Source organism: Bos grunniens, chromosome 29 (assembly GCF_055505025.1).
Source record: "Bos grunniens cultivar Pamir isolate PY7600 chromosome 29, Bosgru_T2T1.0, whole genome shotgun sequence".
NCBI lineage: Eukaryota > Metazoa > Chordata > Mammalia > Artiodactyla > Bovidae > Bos > Bos grunniens.
The window spans coordinates 44,655,243-44,675,643 of record NC_141193.1 but is presented as its reverse complement, the minus strand read 5'-3'; the positions used below and the strand labels follow the sequence as shown (position 1 = coordinate 44,675,643).

Genomic DNA, 20,401 nt, shown 5'->3' with positions numbered 1-20,401 from the left:
ATTGGAGATTTGTCAGATATTAATTGGAGAAACTGGAGATTTGTTGAGGATATCTAAACCAAGGAAGTGTATTATCACAGGTAAGTACTTGGTAGATTAATCTGTCTTTAAGATAAAGTTTGTGGAATTTGATGGAGTGCTATACTCCATCCATCCCCAGAATTTGGTAATAGAGGAAGTGAATCTTGGTACTGGAGGGGATTCAGGTCTTTAAGGTCTTGGGGGGAAAACATGAACATAGAAGAGAATTAGGAATACTAATAGTATTAGGAATACTATTTTGGCACCTGTCCTTCGTATTTCCTCTGGTTCTAATTCTTATAAATTGTTCTAATGCATTGTCAAATTATTCAGAATCCATAAAGAGCTACAGTAGGATTAAATCTCAAATTTAATCCCTAATTTGTTTTCCCACAGGTTCTCTGACTCTGAGAACACATCATGTGCAAGACTCCAAAATGGGATTTGTGATCAATGCAATCTATTCCATGGCCTACGGGCTCCACAACATGCAGATGGCCCTCTGTCCAGGCTATGCGGGCCTCTGTGACGCCATGAAGCCAATTGACGGACGGAAACTTTTGGACTCTCTGATGAAAACCAATTTTACTGGGGTTTCTGGAGACATGATCCTATTTGATGAGAATGGAGACTCTCCAGGAAGGTATTGTTACCGTTCTCCTCTAGACACCAGAGCCTGATCACTCTGTCTCTTGATCCTGTGGAGCCTATTTCTCTCCTTTGTGGTTATCTATGCTTCCCGGACATGTGTGCTTAGTTCTGACATCACAAAGCGAGTAAAGACAGAGAGAGGAAGCCCCATTTCCTGTGGCCAGGAAAAAGTGTGAATGCCGATGTCTAAAACGCGCTCTTGGAATCATCACCACACTTCCGAGACCCACACTTAGAGGCAGGAACCTCACAGTATAGTTGGATAATTAAAAGCCAGTTCATGGTTTCTCTGTACATACTTGCCCTGTTATTCCATGTATTCTGATATCTTCTTGGGTCACAGAATTATTCTGAAACAGGAAGAATTTTATTTCTGGTAATCCAGAAACAGGACTGAGGTGTTATTCTATTGTTTGTTGTAGGTACAGTAAGTTACAAGTCATATTTTATTTTAGAATCCTCCACTGGAACACTGTCTCCCTTCTTGAGGTCTAAATGGCATTTTTCTCTAAAATTTTACCTTTCACTTACAGAGGAGCCTGAGAAATACGAACTCACTCATAATTATAGGCCAGCCTCCAGGGAAGTCATTAAGTACCTAGAACTTACCATCTTCCACATCTATCTAAGACTCTAAATTCTTAAGTGACTCTTCACATGAGACTTTTAATCCATGAGGGATAATGTCACTGAAGTGACATTCTGACTTATAGCAGGGCTGAGTCTTCGATCTGCCCTGCATTAGGACAGTCAGGGTCCTTGGGTTGGCCACTGTAAAACCCCTGCTATTTTTCCAGCCACAGCTTTTGCTTGACAGGTATGCCTGGAGAGGCTGTGTTTACACTGTTTGCAGCTTATCCTGCCAAGAGAAGGTCCCATGAGTCCCTCCATGACTCACACGCCATGTGCCCACACATGGTACCAGCCATCTTGGTCTAGCTTGTTTCACATGCCTGATGCGAGCTGGAGTTTATCACTGATGCAGCTGTTACTATCTCACAAGCTGAACTTCTATGTGACAGCAGTTCCAAATCAGGCAGCCAAGAGGAGAGCTGGATACTTTCTCTGTTCTAGCGAGTTGATGACTACTGCTCCATGCAAGCTGTTGGCCAAGATAAGACTTTTATATATATATATAAAGACTTTTATATATTGCTTTCTACTTGGCAGAAATGTAAGCATTTTCTCTGGGCCAAAGAGAACTTCACATTCATTGTAAGGCAGCTTGGTGTTCGGTGTTTAGTTGTTAAGTCATGTCATTTGTGACCCCATGGACTATAGCCTGCCAGGCTTTTCTGTCCATGGGACTTCCCAGGTGAGAATACTGGAATGGGTTGCCATTTCCTTCTCTAGAACTTCTTAGGACAGGTCAGTGAATAAGCTCAGGCTTCAGGCTCAGGTCAAGGCTGGGCTCTGACATCGTCCCGTGGATTTATTATTCCTGTGTGCATCCCTGGAGCACTGACATCAGCTTGGGACTTGTTCATAGCCTTTGTTGACTACAGCTCCATCCATTCAAATAGTTTTCATGACATGTACCTAAGTCAGTTCCAGAAACCAGACAATGAAGAAATAGCTCAGATGGCTCAGCTCTATTCTAGTGGGAAAGCTTAACAGATCTGAACATCACTGTCTCATTCACAATCTCCCAAATATGCTGGAATAGGGGATGTTTAGGACACTGGCCCTTAACTATTTGCAGAATAGGAATCTCTTTAAGACTCAGATGAGATTTATAAGTATTCTCTCATGGACAATATCCATAAAATTTTGCAAACAATTTCTGGGAATTCACAGTTGTTTAGAGACTTCTCATTCATTACTAAGGTTGGATATTACAGTAATCTACTAATAAATAATCAGAATTGGCCCCTGAGCATACAAGCCAAACTCAGAAAAAAAGCGGTTTGCAAATTTTCTGTTTTTTCCAATGAATCCAGTGATAGTTACAAGATAATTACAACTCATATTTACTGAGTGTGTGTTCTGAGGCAAACACTTAGCTAAATCCTCTACATTTTAATCCTATGAGGTAAGTAATATTATCATACTCTTTTCTAGCTGAAGGCTCACAAACTGAGACTTACAAAGGTTAAATGACTTGCCCAAAGATACAGCCTAATATATGATAGAGTCAAGATTCTAACTCAGTCTTCTGGACTTCAACTCCTAACCCGATACAGCAGCCTGCCAATTACAGTATCAAAATCAAAAAGCCCCTGTTCTCGTGGAAATGTATTTGTAGGCACTGCATTGTTATTTCTCTAGAGTAAAAGTTGCAGCTAAATCAAAGGCATTTCAACCTGGGCCATAAACCAGAGGAGACTAGGGTGATTAGGGGTTCTCCTAAAATGCTGGGGCCACAAGGGGAAGATCATAAACAGGGGAAGCTAGGAGAGGTGACAACTTAGACTGGCACGCGTAACTACAGATTGTTAGAGACTCAAATTCAATCACTGCTTTTAAGTCTCACATAACTAGACTATTACAGTTCTTGAAACCCTTGGGCAAGTGTGGTACAGAATTCTGAATTTTTGGTTTACAAAAGTATACAGTCATATAATGCCTGCAGCATACTGTGGAGCAGTATTCCTTAAACAACGCATTAATATTTCTACCGCAAAACATATGCATATTCACAGTTAAGTGTCTCATGACACTGTGGGTCAAGTTCTGTCACTAGATAAGTTCAGAATGGCTCATGATTTGCTGCCAAGTGCATTATGAAAAAACTTATGGTTTGTAAGAGCTCTAAGGATTTTAGAATTATAGACAAAAAATATGGACCTTTACTATTTACCACTAACGGGATAGATCACAGGTTGGCAAACTGCCCCACAGGCCAAATCAGGTCTGCTGTTTTTGTAAATAAGGTTTTACTGGAACACAGCTTAATTTATTTTGGACTTTCCTGGTGACTCAGTGGTAAAGAATCTGCCTGCTGGTGCAGAGGATCCCTGGGCTGGGAAGATTCCCCTGGCGTAGTTGTTTGTTTAGATACTGTCTATGGCTCTTTCACACTGCTCTAACAGTGTTGTGTAGTTTCAGCAGAAGCCATCTCACAAAGCCTAAAATATTTACTATCTGTCCCATTATAGCAAAAGTTTTCTGACCCCAACAGATAAATAGGAGTCCACTGACAAATAAGGTTTAAGAGGCCCTGTGACTGCCTGGGGCTTCCCAGGTGGCTCAAGAGGTAAGGAATCTGCCTGCCAATGCGGGAGACACAGGCAGTAGGCTCGGGTTCAATCCTTCAGTCAGGAAGATCCCCTGAAGGAGGAAATGGCAACCGGCTCCAGTGTTCTTGCCTGAAGAATCCCATGGACAGAGGAGCCTGGCAGAATACAATCCATGGGGTCGAAGAGAGTCAGACACACACATGCGTGCGCGCGCACACACACACACACACACACACACACACACATGTTGATACCTGGGAATAACCATAACTGAGCAGAGGAGACATGGAGAATCAACGTCAGATTAAGTACAAATCACTATTTAAAGCAAAAATATAAACATTATATTGTGGGGATTTGTAAGTATGAGTATATAAAACAGACAACATGGCCTAAGAACAAGAGATGATAAAGGCTGAGAATTCACAAGGTACTAGTACTTTCCAGCATTTCTACATTGCATACGGTACTTTAGAAGCTGTCAATTGTCACAACTATTTTAAACATCATTCCTTAAAGTGTCTTTATACAATGAGTTTAGCCATTGATAAAGGATAAAATAAGAAAGGCTCAGATCCTATCCAAATTACCTCCACATTCTCTAAAGCTGAAGCTAAGATTAAAGATTTACCAAATTTCTCACTTAGTTAACAAAGGAAATTTATCATTTTATTTCAGAGGAGATGAAAACCTTGCTGTCTTTTTAAGAAGCCTAAAGAAGTACTTCCTTAAACTTCTTAAAGTTTTTCCAAAACTGTCTTTCATCACACTGAGGTCAAGTCACCTTCTCACACGGGATTATTTTCTATTTCAGGTGTAAGCTTCAAAGTTAAAAAAAAAAAAAAAAAGGTCTCTGAAGAGAAAGTGAAACAGACAAGCTTTTTGTTATTCTAAGTGTACTGTCATGGAAAATTCCAGTGTCACTAATATGACAATAGGTACATTTTGGAGGACAGAAATCTGTTGCTTTTTCATAACTGAATATTTATATTTTAGCTGAATAATTATTACATTCTTGTTTCTAAGGTATGAAATAATGAACTTCAAAGAAATGGGAAAAGATTATTTTGATTATATCAATGTTGGAAGCTGGGACAATGGAGAATTAAAAATGGATGATGATGAAGTGTGGGCCAAGAAAAGCCACATCATCAGATCTGTGTGCAGTGAACCATGTGAAAAAGGCCAGATAAAGGTAAAATAGAGCCTGTGTTTCTTTCATTTTTGTTGTAAGTTCTAATGGATTCATTATCACTGAATGTTTTGAACAAGTTGAGACATTTGTTTTGCCTTTTCCACAGTAAGCTTCTAATGTCAAAAACATCTAATTCTTTTCTTATTAAGTCCTTTCAATACTTAGTAAAACCCAGAACAGTCTTAGCAGTGGGACTGACTGAACCAACTGGTGAGTCATGCTTACACCCTGTCTACTCACGTAAGCCTTTAGAAGACGTGCTTCCTGGGAATAAAGAGTTCACAGCTGGAATTCACATCAATTTCTAATTAACAACAAATATTTATCAAACTCCTCTAATGTAATAGTTTACATTAGTGGGGCAAAAATAAGTAAGACACATTTACTCTCACAAGATTAATAGTCTCAATGAGGAACAACCGTGTGGGCACAGAGAAGTAATGTTATATAAAATGTGATGACTTCATTAAAAGAAAGAAAATAAAAGGGAGCTTAAATAAGTTCCTACAGAAGAAAGGAACAAATGTCTTCTCCATAAAATGTCAGACATTGAACCATGAAAAGTGGATATGATATCAGAGAGGGATGCAGGGAAGTCATCAATTTAGAGGGAAGAACAACAGGAAAAGTACAGAAGTGGTCAGATTGTTCTGGAATAACAGTGAATTAAGCTAGGGTGCAGTGCTCTGGTTACTGTGAAAGAGAAACCTGCAATGATAGATTGAAGCTACATTTGTGGAGAGTTTTGGATACCATACTAAACAGGTTGAACTTATTTTTAACCAGGAGTCTGAAAAAATTTTGTCCAAGATGCTGACATAAGGCGAAAGTGTTAGTCACTCAGTCATGTCCAACTCTTTGCGAACCCGTGGAATGTGGCCCACCAGGCTCCTCTGTCCAAGGGATTCTCCAGGCAGGAATACTGGAGATCCAGGGGATCTTCCTGACCCAGGGATCTGCTGAATTGCAGGCAGATTCTTTACCGTCTGAGTAGTGAAGATTCATGAGAAGAGTTATGAGAAAAGAATAAAGAAAGAAGAGACAAGTTAAAAGGACACCGCAACAGTGATGCCAAGGGCCCTGCATTATGGAAGCAACAGTGAGAGTGGAAAGTGGGAGGGGAGCTATTTGAAAAAAACATTAGAGGGGTAGCCTTAATCAGCCCTGGCTATCGACCATAAGCCGAAAATATTTACTATCTGGTCTTTTGTAAAAAAAGGTTGCCAACTCCTAATATTCAGTGACCATTTGCATCTTGACCAATCATCTTGCAATTAAACTCTTCATGTGAAACTCTTTTTAGACTCACTTAAAATATCAACTGTCCATAATTTCCAGCCCTTCCCATATAAAGATTAGCTGGTATAAATTACTACATGGAAGTGGTCTGTTTTGACCCTTCATAGCAATACAGTTTGAACCTGTAACTTCAAAATGTTGAATGATTGTTTCAGGAGATTTCTTTATATATGCTTTTCTACCCCTTTCTTCCAGGAATAACTTACCCAGTGGAAGAACTTAACTCCCTGTTACCATATTTTCAATACTAGTTAATTTGTTGTAATGTTTATATAGTCTTTTTTAATCCCAAATTCTATTTTCCCAACCAGATCTCATTTTCACTCCATTAAATATATAATGGAGGTTCGTGACATTGTAGAGGAGGCAGGAATCAAGACCATCCCCAAGAAAAAGAAATGCAAAAAAGTAAAATGGCTGTCTGAGGAGGCGTTAGAAATACCTGTGAAAAGAAGGGAAGCAAAAAGCAAAGGAGAAAAGGAAAGGTATACCCATTTGAATGCAGAGTTACAGAGAATAGCAAGGAGAGATAAGAAAGCCTTCTTCAGTGATCAGTGCAAAAAAAATAGAGGAAAAAAATAGAATGGGAAAGACTAGAGATCTCTTCAAGAAAATTAGAGATACCAAGGGAACATTTCATGCAAAGATGGGCTCAATAAAGGACAGAAATAGTATGGATCTAACAGAAGCAGAAGACATTAAGAAGAGGTGGCAAGAATACACAGAAGAACAGTACAAAAAAGATCTTCATGACCCAGATAATCATGATGGTGTGATCACTCACCTAGAGCCAGACATCCTGGATGTGAAGTCAAATGGGCCTTAGAAAGCATCACTACGAACAAAGCTAGTGGAGGTGATGGAATTCCAGTTGAGCTATTTCAAATCCTGGAAGATGATGCCTTGAAAGTGCTGCAGTCAATATGCCAGCAAATTTGGAAAACTCAGCAGTGGCCACAGGACTGTAAAACATCAGTTTTCCTTCCAATCCCAAAGAAAGGCAATGCCAAAGAATGTTCTGACTACCACACAATTACACTCATCTCACACGCTAGTAAAGCAATGCTCGAAATTCTCCAAGCCAGGCTTTAGCAATACGTGAACTGTGAACTTCCAGATGTTCAAGCGAGATTTAGAAAAGGCAGAGGAACCAGAGATCAAATTGCCAACATCCGCTGGATCATCAAAAAAGCAAGAGAATTCCAGAAAAACATCTATTTCTGCTTTATTGACTATGCCAAAGCCTTTGACTGTGTGGATCTCAATAAACTGTGGAAAATTCTTCAAGATATGGGAATACCAGACCACCTGACCTGCATCTTGAGAAACCTGTATGCACATCAGGAAGCAACAGTTAGAACTGGACATGGAACAACAGACTGGTTCCAAATAGGAAAAGGAGTACGTCCAGGCTGTATATTGTCACCCTACTTATTTAACTTCTATGCAGAGTACATCATGAGAAATGCTGGGCTGGAAGAAGCACAAGCTGGAATCAAGATTGCTGGGAGAAAGATCAATAACCTCAGATATGCAGATGACACCACCCTTATGGCAGAAAGTGAAAAAGAACTAAAGAGCCTCTTGATGAAAGTGAAAGAGGAGAGTGTAAAAGTTGGCTTAAAGCTCAACATTCAGAAAACGAAGATCATGGCATATGGTCCAATCATTTCATGCCAAATAGATGGGGAAACAGTGTCAGACTTTATTTTTCTGGGCTCCAAAATTACTGCAGATGGTGATTGTAGCCATGAAATTAAAAGATGCTTACTCCTTGGAAGGAAAGTTATGACCAACCTAGATAGCATATTCAAAAGCAGAGACATTACTTTGTCAAAAAAGGTCAGTCTAGTCAAGGCTATGGTTTTTACAGTGGTCGTGTATGGATGTGAGAGTTGGACTATAAAGAAAGCTGAGCACCAAAGAATTGATGCTTTTGAACTGTGATGTTGGAGAAGACTCTTGAGAGTCCCTTGGACTGCAAGGAGATCCAACCAGTCCATCTTAAAGGAGATCAGTCCTGGATGTTCATTGGAAGGACTGATGTTGAAGCTGAAACTCCAATACTTTGGCCACCTGATGCAAAGAGCTGACTCATTTGAAAAGACCCTGATGGTGGGAAAGATTGAGGGCAGGAGGAGAAGGGGATGACCGAGGATAAGATGGTTGGATGGCATCACTGACTCAATGGACATGGGTTTGGGTGGACTCCAGGAGTTGGTCACGGACAGGGAGGCCTGGCGTGCTGCGGTTCATGGGATCGCAAAGAGTCAGACACTGCTGAGCAACTGAACTGAACTGAAATATATAACTGACTACACTTTCTTGATATGGCTTAAAATGGTCACTGAACAGCTTCCCTAATGATATCAACACCTCATAGCATTGGTCAGATTTGTTAATTTAGGGTCCATGAAAGGACACTTAGTCTGGCAAAGGGTCAAATATTTTACATATTGTTATTCATAAGGAAAGCATACTACTTCCAGGGTGTTCAAAAAGATTGGAAATTAGTCTGAAAGAACTGTCAGCACCTCTTGTATTCAAAATGAATGTGAAACAGAACATATATAACAAATGACAAAAGGTAAAACAAACCAGTTCTTAATGATCGGAAGACATTATGTTGTCCCTATCAATTCAAAAAAGATCATAATAATTGGAATTAATCTTGGAAAAGGTCATGAGCTTTTCTGGTAAAAAACTGAAATTTATAAAGCCATGCAAGTTGAATCACAGAAAGTCAGCATATTTCTAAGAGGAAAAATGCAAGTGCTTTTGTTTGCTAGGCCGCTAAGAAAGAATCCTTCAGCATTTGAAATGTGCCTCCTTGCATTACAAAATCTAGTAACCGTCCCAATGATAATTTTTTACCAAGTGTGGTTGAAAATACCCTGAAAATGAATTCCATATCTCTATGTGGGTATGTATATGTATATTACTAATAAAATAGTTAATATTTAAAAGTATTCTACAGTTTACAAGGGCTTCCCTGGTGTCTCAGATGGTAAAGAATCTGCCTGCAATGAAGGAGACCTGGGTTTCATCCCTGGGTCGGGAAGATCCCCTGGAGAAGGGAATGGCTCCCCACTCCAGAATTCTGGCCTGGAGAATTCCACGGACAGAGGAGCCTGGCAGGTTACAGTCCATGGGGTCGCAAGAGTCAGACGCAGCTGAGCAACTAACACACACACAGTTTACAAATCATCATGATACTCGATTCACTCAGCTGTGTTTGACTCCTTACAACCCCATGGACTATAGAGCATCAAGCTTCTCTGTCCACTGAATTTTCTAGGCAAGAATACCGGAGTGGGTTGCCATTCCCTTCGCCACAGACTTAATCCTCAGGGGACTCTAAACACAGGTTTTATTTCAAAAGCATTAGTCTCGGTTGGAAGAAAGAGAATCAGCTGGGAGACTGCTCCAGGCTACACAATTATTTGGTGGCTCTAAGTAAGATGGCTTCCCTGATGGCTCAGTGGTAAAGAATGTGCCTGCCAATGCAAGAGACCTGGGTTCAAAATCTGGGTTGGAAAAATCCCCTGCAGGAGGCAATGGCAACCCTGTATTCTTGTCTGGAGAATCACATGGACAGAGGAGCCTGGTAAGCTACTGCTCTGTGGGGTCACAAAGAGGTGGACACAAGTGAGCGACTGAACAACACCATAAGTAAGACTGGAACTTTGGTACCCCTTGATTCTCTTTCCTCCACCTATTTCAAAATATCATGAACCCTATCTTGATATAAACCAATAAGGCTCAATATTTATGAGCATGACCTCAAAGTCCAACAGGCATTATTTGATCTCTCATTTACCCACATGTTGTGCGAACTCTCTAAACTTTAGTTTTCTCCCCCACCCCCAAAAAAATGAATAAAATAAAACTAGCTGCCTTATACAGAGCTATTCCAAAGTTTCAATGAGATGACACCATATGGCATGCACTAAATTACCTGTACACAGTCAATATTCTTATGAAGGAAGCTTTAGATAGATGAAGCAGGTCTGATTAGCAGTTTTGCCTCATGTATCTGGTTATTTTAGGGAAAGGATGTTTCAGGTCCTTTTGTCATCATTTCCTACTTATATTGCTGGAGTGCCAAAAGTCAGCACGAGGGACAGTGCAGAATAGAAGAAAGGCGTGCCAGCTCACAACTGTGTTTAGCTACAGAAATCCAGACGTTATTATCAAAGGTCGTTAAGAGAGTTAGCATCTCAGACAAGGAATCTGAAGTGTAATCACTTCTGTGTCTAGTTTTTAATCACAGATTTAATTATTTATAGGAATGTTTAATGAATGCTGTCTCTATTCCACAGAGGCTATTCATGTACCAGTTGGTGGGGGAAAAAAAAAAAAGAGAGAGAGAGAGACCCATTTCTAAAGAATAACATCTGGGACTCTTTCAGCTGTTAAATTATTTCAATTATTTCCCATTGCCTTTTTAAAAAATGAAACAGATGAAGAGGAATATAACAGTCTCAGTGACCTTATCCCTCTTCCTCCCAAGCAAATCAAAACTACTAGAATAGGAAGGAATGGGATGAATTGTTGAGCCAGATTTTTAGTAGAAACAGTCTAAGAAGTGATCTCCAGAAAAAGCATCTTCTGCCTCTGAATTCAAAACAAATTCTTAATTGCTTTATCAATATAGATAGATTTTTTTAAACTTTAATAGATATACCATGAGGGGCTTTTTTTTTTCCCTAACAATTATTCAACTAGTGGCAGGAAGCCAAGGGAAATCCAGAAAGCAAAAATTCATAATTTGAAGCAAAGAAAGGCACAAACTCTGGGGGAAATTCAGTTACATTTACACATATGGAAATGTAAACATATTTACTTGTGAGCACAAATACAGTCACTTCATTAGTACAGGTAGCTAAAGCTAATTATCCAGAGATTTACACTTAATTTCATTCTTGACCCTGTCTCCAACCAGGTTTATGATGTTGGACTGGTTGCTTAAACTCAGTCTGTTTCTTTAATTATAAAATGAGAATGTCCATATTCATACTAACCAAAAACATCTGAAATAATTTATGTGAAAGCCCCTTTCGGCTTTGTAAAGCAGTATGTTTGAATAGGAGATTGCTGTATTTTTATCTATGTGAGAAAAAAAATAATCAAAAATGTCGATATTTGCCGTAGGTGATCCGGAAGGGAGAGGTGAGCTGCTGTTGGACCTGCACACCTTGTAAGGAGAACGAGTATGTCTTTGATGAGTATACCTGCAAGGCATGCCAGCTGGGGTCCTGGCCCACTGACGACCTCACAGGTACACGCAGCACTATGTCAGCACAGGCACCTCCCTCCAAACTCCGGAAGGACACAGACGTGGGAGGGGGTTACATCTCCAAGCGGTCCTCATCTTAGTGGAACTGTTTATGCAACAAAGAGTTCCCTTAGGAACAGAATGCTTCCCAACACCCAGGCTAATCATGAAAATCTTGTATCTCAGAGAGAAATCAGCCTACATTCCTGCCTTCACCGCTAAACTGGACCAGAATCCTTAGGTTGTCTACTGGGCATTTTCAGCCCATCTTCAGGATATTCCCAGAAGTTGCTAGGAAGGACCCCAGTTAACTGTGGAGGCGTAGAGAGGAGTAGAGAGAGAAACATTGGCCGGGAAGAGACTAAAATACGTCATGCTATGTCCAAGGACCAAAGGATAGCACAGAATTAGGTAGAATTTGGTCTAAAACTCTTTGTTTCTCTTAGTGCTTATCCTAACCTAAACCAGAAACCTCTAACTCATTAGAGTTTTCAAATAATGTCAACACAGGGTAAGACTCGTGTCTCCCTGATCTGGGGGGTACTTTGGGAGGGTTGTTTTTTTTTGTTGTTGTTTTCGTGATGTTTTGGTTTAGGAGTTTTTCCTCCAAAAATGTTAGGAAATGATTGTCACTGTCTTCTCAAAATGGTAGTTTATAGTTGTTTCTAATCTTTACAATATGAAAACCGAATGATACCTTCCATCTTTCCTTCCAATTTATTCAATAAACCTTTAGTAAATGCATTTTATGCACCTTTTTGCCTAACACTGAAATATATAAAAATAAAGATATGCCACTCTATTGTCAAGAAGTTAATGAGAGAGGCAAAAAGTAAAAGTGTGATTACAATAAAGTAAAGGATACAGATTTGTGAACAGAAAGTATGAGAAGGGGACCTGTGAAACTAAGTTTTCCAGGAAAATAAGAGAAAAAGACATTTCAGGCAGAGGGCCCACCTGGTAGGTCAGGTCATCTGGTCATTTTACAATTAAGATGGATTTAACACAAACTCCTAGAGGCTAGATTATAATGTCATTGGTGTTACACTCAATCCCTCACAGGACAAGAGATTATCCATGGTAGCTGTGTTAGCTTATTGCAAAAGCCTGGTTCTAAAAATCCTGCGATTTTGGGCCCTCTGAGACCAGCTCACATTAAGACTTTGTTTTCAGTGAGTGGTATTTATGCAGAAAACTTTCCTTTTCTTAAAAAAAATTAAAAATTCTGATTTAATAAAACACCCAAGTACCTTGTGACAGCATTTGAGTCCCATTTTCACCACAGACGATAAGCTTTCTGATACTCATAAATTCCGGTGTCCCCAGAGCCAAGTCAGGGCTGAACATAAAGTTTTTATTAAATTTAGCTAAACAGATGAAATAAAGCACACACACACATAGAGTAAAAATATAAGAAAGAAAAAAAATACAATTGGTTCTCTTGTGAGGGAAATAAAAATCAGTATTGGTGATCTTTTCCTTTATACTATTTCTTTACTTTTTTTCTATTCATAACTTCTTATTTCAATATGGATTATCATTAAATTGAACAAGTATTTCACAGATTCAACTATCTACATGGCTAAACACCTTGAACATGAGTGTAATGATGTAAACTCTTGTCCTATATTTTGTAAAACTATCACAATGAAACATGGTCTTTTCATTCATTCAATAGAAAAGTATTTTATTATTACCATTTGCACTAGAATAATGTGCTGGATAAAACTAGGGTTGAAAAATATACATGGTTCTTATGTAGTTTACCCTCTTGTTGGGAGAGAGATATGACTCTTTTCCTCTTCCTCCCTCCCCCTGTCCCACATACACAGGCACAGACAGATTGTGTTAAGGAGTATGAAGCAAAAGAATAAGCATTTTTAGAAAATGAATATAGTAGGGGAGACATAATTTAAATTTGTGATCATAAAAGATCTCTCTAAAGAAGTGAAAATTAGCAGAGACCTAAGTGATAAATACAGACGTAGCTATCAAAAAATGATGAGAAGGGCATTTCTGGCTAAGATAAATGGTCTATTTATGGATAAGCCAATGAGAAAACGATGTGATAAGAGATCATAAAAAGAGCAGGGGCTGGTTCACATACAGCCTTACAGAACAGGTTCAGGATTTGCGTGTTTAATCCTAAGTGCATTGAGAAACTTTGCAGGGAGTATAGTAGAAGAAGAAAACATGATTGGATGCATATTTCTGAAATATTATTCTGTTTGCTGTGGGGGAGAATAATTTGGAGATGAATGGAAAGTGGAACCAGGGAGATAGATGGGGTGGTTACCGCTGCTTGCCACTGCAGGCACCAAAAGTTCTTGGTGTCTTGGGCTGAACAGTGCATTGGAAGATTTCGGATGTACTTTGGAGTAGAATCAACGGGACATACAGATGATTGGTTGCAATGGATATTAAGTAAGGCTGCCCAGTTTTCTGCCTTGAGGACTGGAGAAATAAATGCTTTTTTTGATAAAGATCAGTAGTTTGGTTTTAGACAAGATCAGCTGGAGATGTCTTTGAGATTTTCAAGTATGAATTCATTTAACAAATTAAGGCCTTAGTGTGTACCAGAAAATGTAACAGATAAATAGAAAAACTGGAAATATAAAATTAGTCTAATTTTCCAAGAAACTTAATAATCTAGTGGGAGAAAAGCATGTAAACAATAACCGCTTCTCCTGGGAGAGGGAAAGAGTCTTATCTCTCTCCCAACAAGATGGTAAATTATATAAGAATTATGTCTGTTTTTTAACCCCAGTTTTCCCAGCACATTATTATAGTCCAAATAGTAATAATAAAATTCTTTTCTGTTGAATGAAAAAGTAGACCATGCTCATTGTGATAATTTTACAAAACATAGGACAAAAAAATTTTATTTGTATATTCACGACCAAGTGCTATAGGGGAGGAATGAGCAAAGTATTATGGAAAAATGGAGAAGGCCACACCTAACCCTGGGGAAATTTAAGAAGGTTTAGTCTTGAGGCATAGTCTTCAAGTTCACTTTTAAAACAGTGAAGAAGAGGACCTCCTTGGTAGTCCAGTGGTTAAGACTTCAGGCTTCAAATGCAGGGGGGCACAGGTTCAATTCCTGTTCAATTCCCCCTTAATTCAGGGAACTAAGATCCTCCATGCTGCATGGTGTGGCCACAAAAGAAAGAGAAAAATAAAATTTAAAATTTTTAAAGTGAAGAAGATCATACTGGAAAGAGTATGCAGCATTGAGGCTCTGAATGGCACCATCATTCTCATTTCTCCAAATAAAAAGAAGTGAGTCATATAAACTCTCCCCTCTCCCTGGCCACCCATATCCAGTCACTCAACAAGTTCTCCTATTGGCACTGCTAAATATTTTTATCCCTCCTCTCCATTTATTTGTAAAACTTTTCCCTTAGCTAAGTTATCATCTCACATTTGACTATTGCAGTAGTCTCCCATTTTATTTCTCTACTCCCAAATTTATGCTACATGCCTCTGTTTTTTCATCTCACTAGTACATAATGTATCCAAATACAGATCTGTCCATTTTATTTAATTGCTCAACACTTACCAGTGTTTTCATAACTCTAAGGGATATATCCAAGTTTTTCAACCTGGCATAGAGTTCCCTCACCCTCCTATGATCTTTCTAATTTCATTCACCACCACTTTACGATTCTCATTTTACATTCTAGTATCAAGGGCTGCTTATAATTTCTCATCTACACACAACACTATTTGATTCCTCCATGTCCATACATGTGTTACCTTCCCTGCCTTATTTACTTGAATAATTCCTGCTCACCTCTGCCTAGATGTCACCTTCTCTCTGATACTTTCTTTGCTGTACTTAGACACTGATAAGCCCCCTATTCTGTATTTCTAAAGCAAATTCTGCTTCCCTCTTTACATTTTCAAACAGATTTTAAGGTCCTATATCCTTATCTCCCCCCACCCCCCGCTACTGCTGAATCATTTAGTTTCTCAAGGACATAACTGTATCTCACTTATCTTTGCGTCCCTAGCATCTAACACCATGCCTGACACAGAGCAGGCCCTCAGTAAGTGTGTGTCAATCTGCAATAAATGATGGGGAATGTTAACAAAAAGAAGATGGAAGTATTAGGGCCATCCTCTGAAGACAGCTTTAACTAAGGAGTGTGGACCTTAGCCTATGGACTGTGTGGGGCCAGGGAAGTTTTTCAAGCAGAAGAATGAAATGACCTTCCTCTTGCTCCATGCATATGTGTGAGCATGTTTATATGCAGGGATAGGGGGGAGAAAGTGGGAGGGGAGAAAGGCGAATAAGTGCTAAACCTGGAAAGGTCTCCACACTGACAGTACATGAAGTTTAACTTTTAATTAAGATCTGCAGCACTTTTCCAAAGAGCTTATAGCTGTTTGTAGCTATCTCACTGACTCTGATTCAGTCACTTGGCACCTGGCTCTGCTAGCTAAGCCGGATGACTGCTCTGATGGCTTCAGCTATTCCAAACCTTGTTACAGAGATGCTTGGGTCTTTCTTCTACCTACTCGGCTTACAGTTGCCCTACTTCAGCCTATAACATGACAGCTCAGGTCACTCCGGGTCAGTGCCCTCACTGTGATAATGGCAACTAACACACACATAATGTTTCCTGTGTGCCAGGAACTGGCTGAAGCCTCATACAAATGTTAATTTGTTTAATTCCAATACAACTCTGTAAGATTGTTAGCACAGTTAGAGATCTTAGGATTAAATAACTGCAAAAACAACTAGGAGAGGCAGTCAACTGACATTAATGTCTATATTATATTTAGCCATTTCCTTGTATATATTCACAGAAAGATGTTTGAAATGCACATTACCTATTGTTAAAAAATGTTTATGAGAGGTAAGATTGTGGGTTACTTGTTTGCACACACACATACAGATGCATATAATATTGTATTATGAGAATGTATTTCCATCAATAACTCCATTAAAATAAATGTGTGTGTGTGTGTGCATGCACCCTCAGTCGTGTCTGACTCTTTGCAACCCCATGGACGGTAGCCCCCACCAGGCCTTTCTGTCCATGGAATTTTCCAGGTAAGAATAATGGAGTGGGTTGCCATTCACTACTCTAGGGGATCCTCCTGACCCAAGGATCGAACCTGCATCTCTTGGTCCAGGCGGATTGTTTACCACTAGTGCCACTGAGGAAGCCCCAATATCACGCCAACAATATTTTTAATAGCCATCAGAAACTGAAAGTAACCAGGAACCAAGAATTAGAAAGAGAAAGAACGGAAACCTGGCAGGAAAACGAGAAAGAAAAGAAAGATTTTAAATGGGGATGAGGGCAGAACATAGACAATATTCCTAATTCAAGTCACTTTCATTAATGACAGCAAGTAGTTTGTCTAACAGTCTTCAGGTATCCATGTTGGCAGTGAAGAGGATAAACAGGATCGCTGCCCTCATAGTGATTATCATCCTAGATACTGACAAGTAATAAGATGCTGAGTGCCAACAGAGAAGACTAGAATGGTGTAGGAGCCTGTGTCATTGGAAGCTGCTTGGATGACGTTTAGAGTTGCCTCCTCAATGAACTGCATATCCATGTAGGAATTAAAGATGGAAGTTGGCCAAATTCAAATGAAAGAGAAGAGTGTCTGGGGCCTAGAATACAAAAACTGAGGAGGAACTGAGAGCCTGGGGGAATGAGACAGGTAAGCCAAGCAAAGGCCAGCTCTTGCAGGGCTTCATAAGGCATGGTAACTATTTTAAAGTTTATTCTACAGGAAATCAAGACTCATTATATATATTCATTCAGTCATGTAGTCATTCATTCAACAGTGATATAACTAGCAATGCCTTTATCCCAGGCAATGTTCTAAGTACTGAAAATGTCAACATTTCTCTGACCAAAACATAAAATTCTCTGACCTTATGTCTACATTCGAGCAGAGAGAATAGTTTTAAACAGAGCAAGTATTATTTCCAGGAGTATCCAAAAATTGAATGAGAAAAGGAAGTGCGATCATGATAGTTGTTACTGGTGTTTAGTCGCTAAGTCTTGTCTGACTCTTTTGCAACCCTATGGATTGTAGCCCACCAGGCTCCTCTGTCCGTGGGATTTCCCATGTAAGAATACCAGAGTGGGTTGTCATTTCCTTCTCCAGGGGATCTTCTGACCCAGGGATCGAACCCCAGTCTCCTGCATTGGCAGGCAGATTCTTTACCACTGAGCCACCAGAGAAACCTGCAATCATGATGGGCTACTTTATAAATATCATTCATATAGTCAATGTAAAGTGTTAGTGTTGTTTAAAAACATGAGTAGAAAGGATATTGATTTCGGAATAGTGGTTTCATCTGGAAACAGATGGGAGGGAGTCTGGTAGGATTTATAAGAGGGTTTTTAATTATATCCGTAAGTTGTATGTGTATGTAATTTGAAACAAATGACCAAATATCAGTATCTGTTGAATCCAGATGTTTATGTTTGTTCTATACTTCCCTGTGTGTTTAAAATTTGTTTAAAATACTTTATACTATTTGAGCTAGTTAAATAATTGAATATTAAAAGATAAAATTTTAAAATAAAGACTCCATTTGGGGACTTTGAAAGGAGGGAGAGAGAAAACCATGGGAATGAAATGTTGCAAGTCACAGCGTGAATCTGTTGGTGGTTTGGACTGTGATGATGCAGTGGGAATAAAGGGCAATGAAGAGATCAGAAATTACAGTCAACAGGAGGAGGTCACTGTTGCCCTGAGACAAGAATGTAACTTCAGTGAGGTCTGGTTTGAAAGAGGAAGGAAGAAGAAATAGTGGAAGGCAACAATTGGGCTAGGCACTCAGAAAATTCCCTTCAGTTTTCTGCCAAGACAACTTTTTCACTGAACACAACTCCCCACCAGTACATGCAAATATTGTACTAGAAAGCATCTTTGTTTTCCTTCAGAGAATTTAGGATGGGTTATAAGCAGCAGATCACAAGCGGCCCAGGCCAAAGCCAAAGCCAGGGAAACACTTTCAGGTGGGTATGCCAACTCTGGCAACCTTCCAACAAACCCAAGTAAAAGGAAAAAGCATAAAACAACAACAACATGACTTTCAAGAAGTAAATTGGTGGGAAGCTTTATGACAGAAAGAATGATTCCCTGCTTTTCACTCATAAAGAAATATAACTTAGAGTGCAAAGTTGTAAAATGGAAGGAGGGCAGTACCCATCTACATTTTAATGTCAGTAGGAACATTCTCTAGGAAGTCCTGTGGTTCCCTAAGTTACCTAATTGCTTTGGAACCTTTGTATCTTCACTTCAGGGGAAAAAAAGAGAACAGAGTCAAACAAAAGAGAGTTAGTGGGAACCCTGGCAGGGTGGAAGGGGGATGAGCTCCAAGGAGGCAGAACTGCTGACAAGTTTCACAGCTCTGGCATTTGAGTTACTCTCTTCTTACAAATGTGGCCTTCATCTATGTTCCTCGGTTTGCCCTACTTTTCTTGGAACTTTATTTATTTATTTATTTATTTATTTACCTTTTAACGAGTAAATAGAAACATGGGAAGAATTGCTTTTCATCACCAATATTTTTTAACTATCTTAAGCATTACCCTTTTGAATCCAATGAGGTACATATTATTTTACCACTGAATTAACTAAGACCCAGGAAGATTCTATAAATTGCTCAAGGTCACAAAGCTAGTGGAAAATCAAGCCCAGCCACTGTGATTCCACCATTTTATGCTACACTACATGTCTCTCTTCACAATTACATTTGGGAGCCCTGTATTTTCAGGAAATTATAGAAAGAGAAAAAAATTCAGCTTTCAAACTGGTTACATGTTAATTATCTCCAGGTTGCTCTGATATTTTTCATTTGAAATGTTTGTAAAAAGTGCTGCCTATTTGATTATTACAATTCACTTTGGATGAGGAAAGGGTAAAAAAAAAACAAACCTCTTTCCATTTATTATGTGTTTCTGGTTCTTTAGAGGAAATTTGTTACAAGTTTAGATAAGAAATATGCTTATTTTTTTATAATTACAGTGGTAATAAGTAGTTCCTGTTAGTATTTTAAATGGAATAGTTTTTCATAATGCAACCTCTAATTTCTTGGCTTCTAAGTTAAGTAATAATCTGAATGGAAATACATGCTATACAAGCTGTCTATCCCATTACTCATTCATTCAGCAAAAGTTCTTTTTGTTAATCAACTTTCTACACTATTTTCAACACTGTGCTAGGTTCTTTTGATTAAAATAAGTATGTCAAGTGTCTGACCTCCCATTTCTATGCATCAGATGTCCACAGTAGAAGAAGGTTGACTTAAATAACCGCACTAAGAGTACAACATATAATACATACAATAATTAAATTTGCATTGGCGGCACAAAGGACAGAAACACTCATTAGCAAATAGCCCCAGTGAGGCTCAAACAAAGCACTGGACACTGGACACACAGAGATCATGGAGTCACAATTCCCACCCTCGAGCGTTCCAGGGCCTGGGCAGACACACACACAAATAAAGAGCAATTTCAATGCCTTAAGTACGCCATGCATACATGGAAACTAATCTAACGTTTGTCTAATAATGAGAGAGAGAAGGAATAAGGGAAAATGAATGAATGAACAGAACAACAAAGGGAAGGAAGGAAGACAGAAGGAAAAAAAAAAAAACTGCTTACATGAGAGTAAGTGCTGATTATATTGGAGGAGAAAAAAATTAACCAGGTCATGGAATGGAATAAAATTTCATGTCCAAATCAAAGTTCATGTCTAAATGAGAAGTTAACCAGGTAAAAGGGAGAAGAATTT

At 39.0% G+C, this 20,401-nt stretch overlaps 1 protein-coding gene across 4 annotated transcripts in view; it reads left to right on the top strand.

The window, feature by feature from the left end:
- The window catches only part of GRM5 (glutamate metabotropic receptor 5), a 644,995-nt gene that overhangs the window by 528,822 nt on the left and 95,772 nt on the right, over positions 1 to 20,401 (top strand). For all 4 annotated transcript variants that reach the window (XM_086383216.1, XM_086383215.1, XM_086383217.1 and 1 more), the window contains exons 5-7: positions 418 to 664; positions 4,878 to 5,046; positions 11,500 to 11,626. In XM_086383216.1, the coding sequence (XP_086239342.1) occupies positions 418 to 664; positions 4,878 to 5,046; positions 11,500 to 11,626 (543 nt within the window). The remainder of the gene's footprint in view (positions 1 to 417; positions 665 to 4,877; positions 5,047 to 11,499; positions 11,627 to 20,401) is intronic.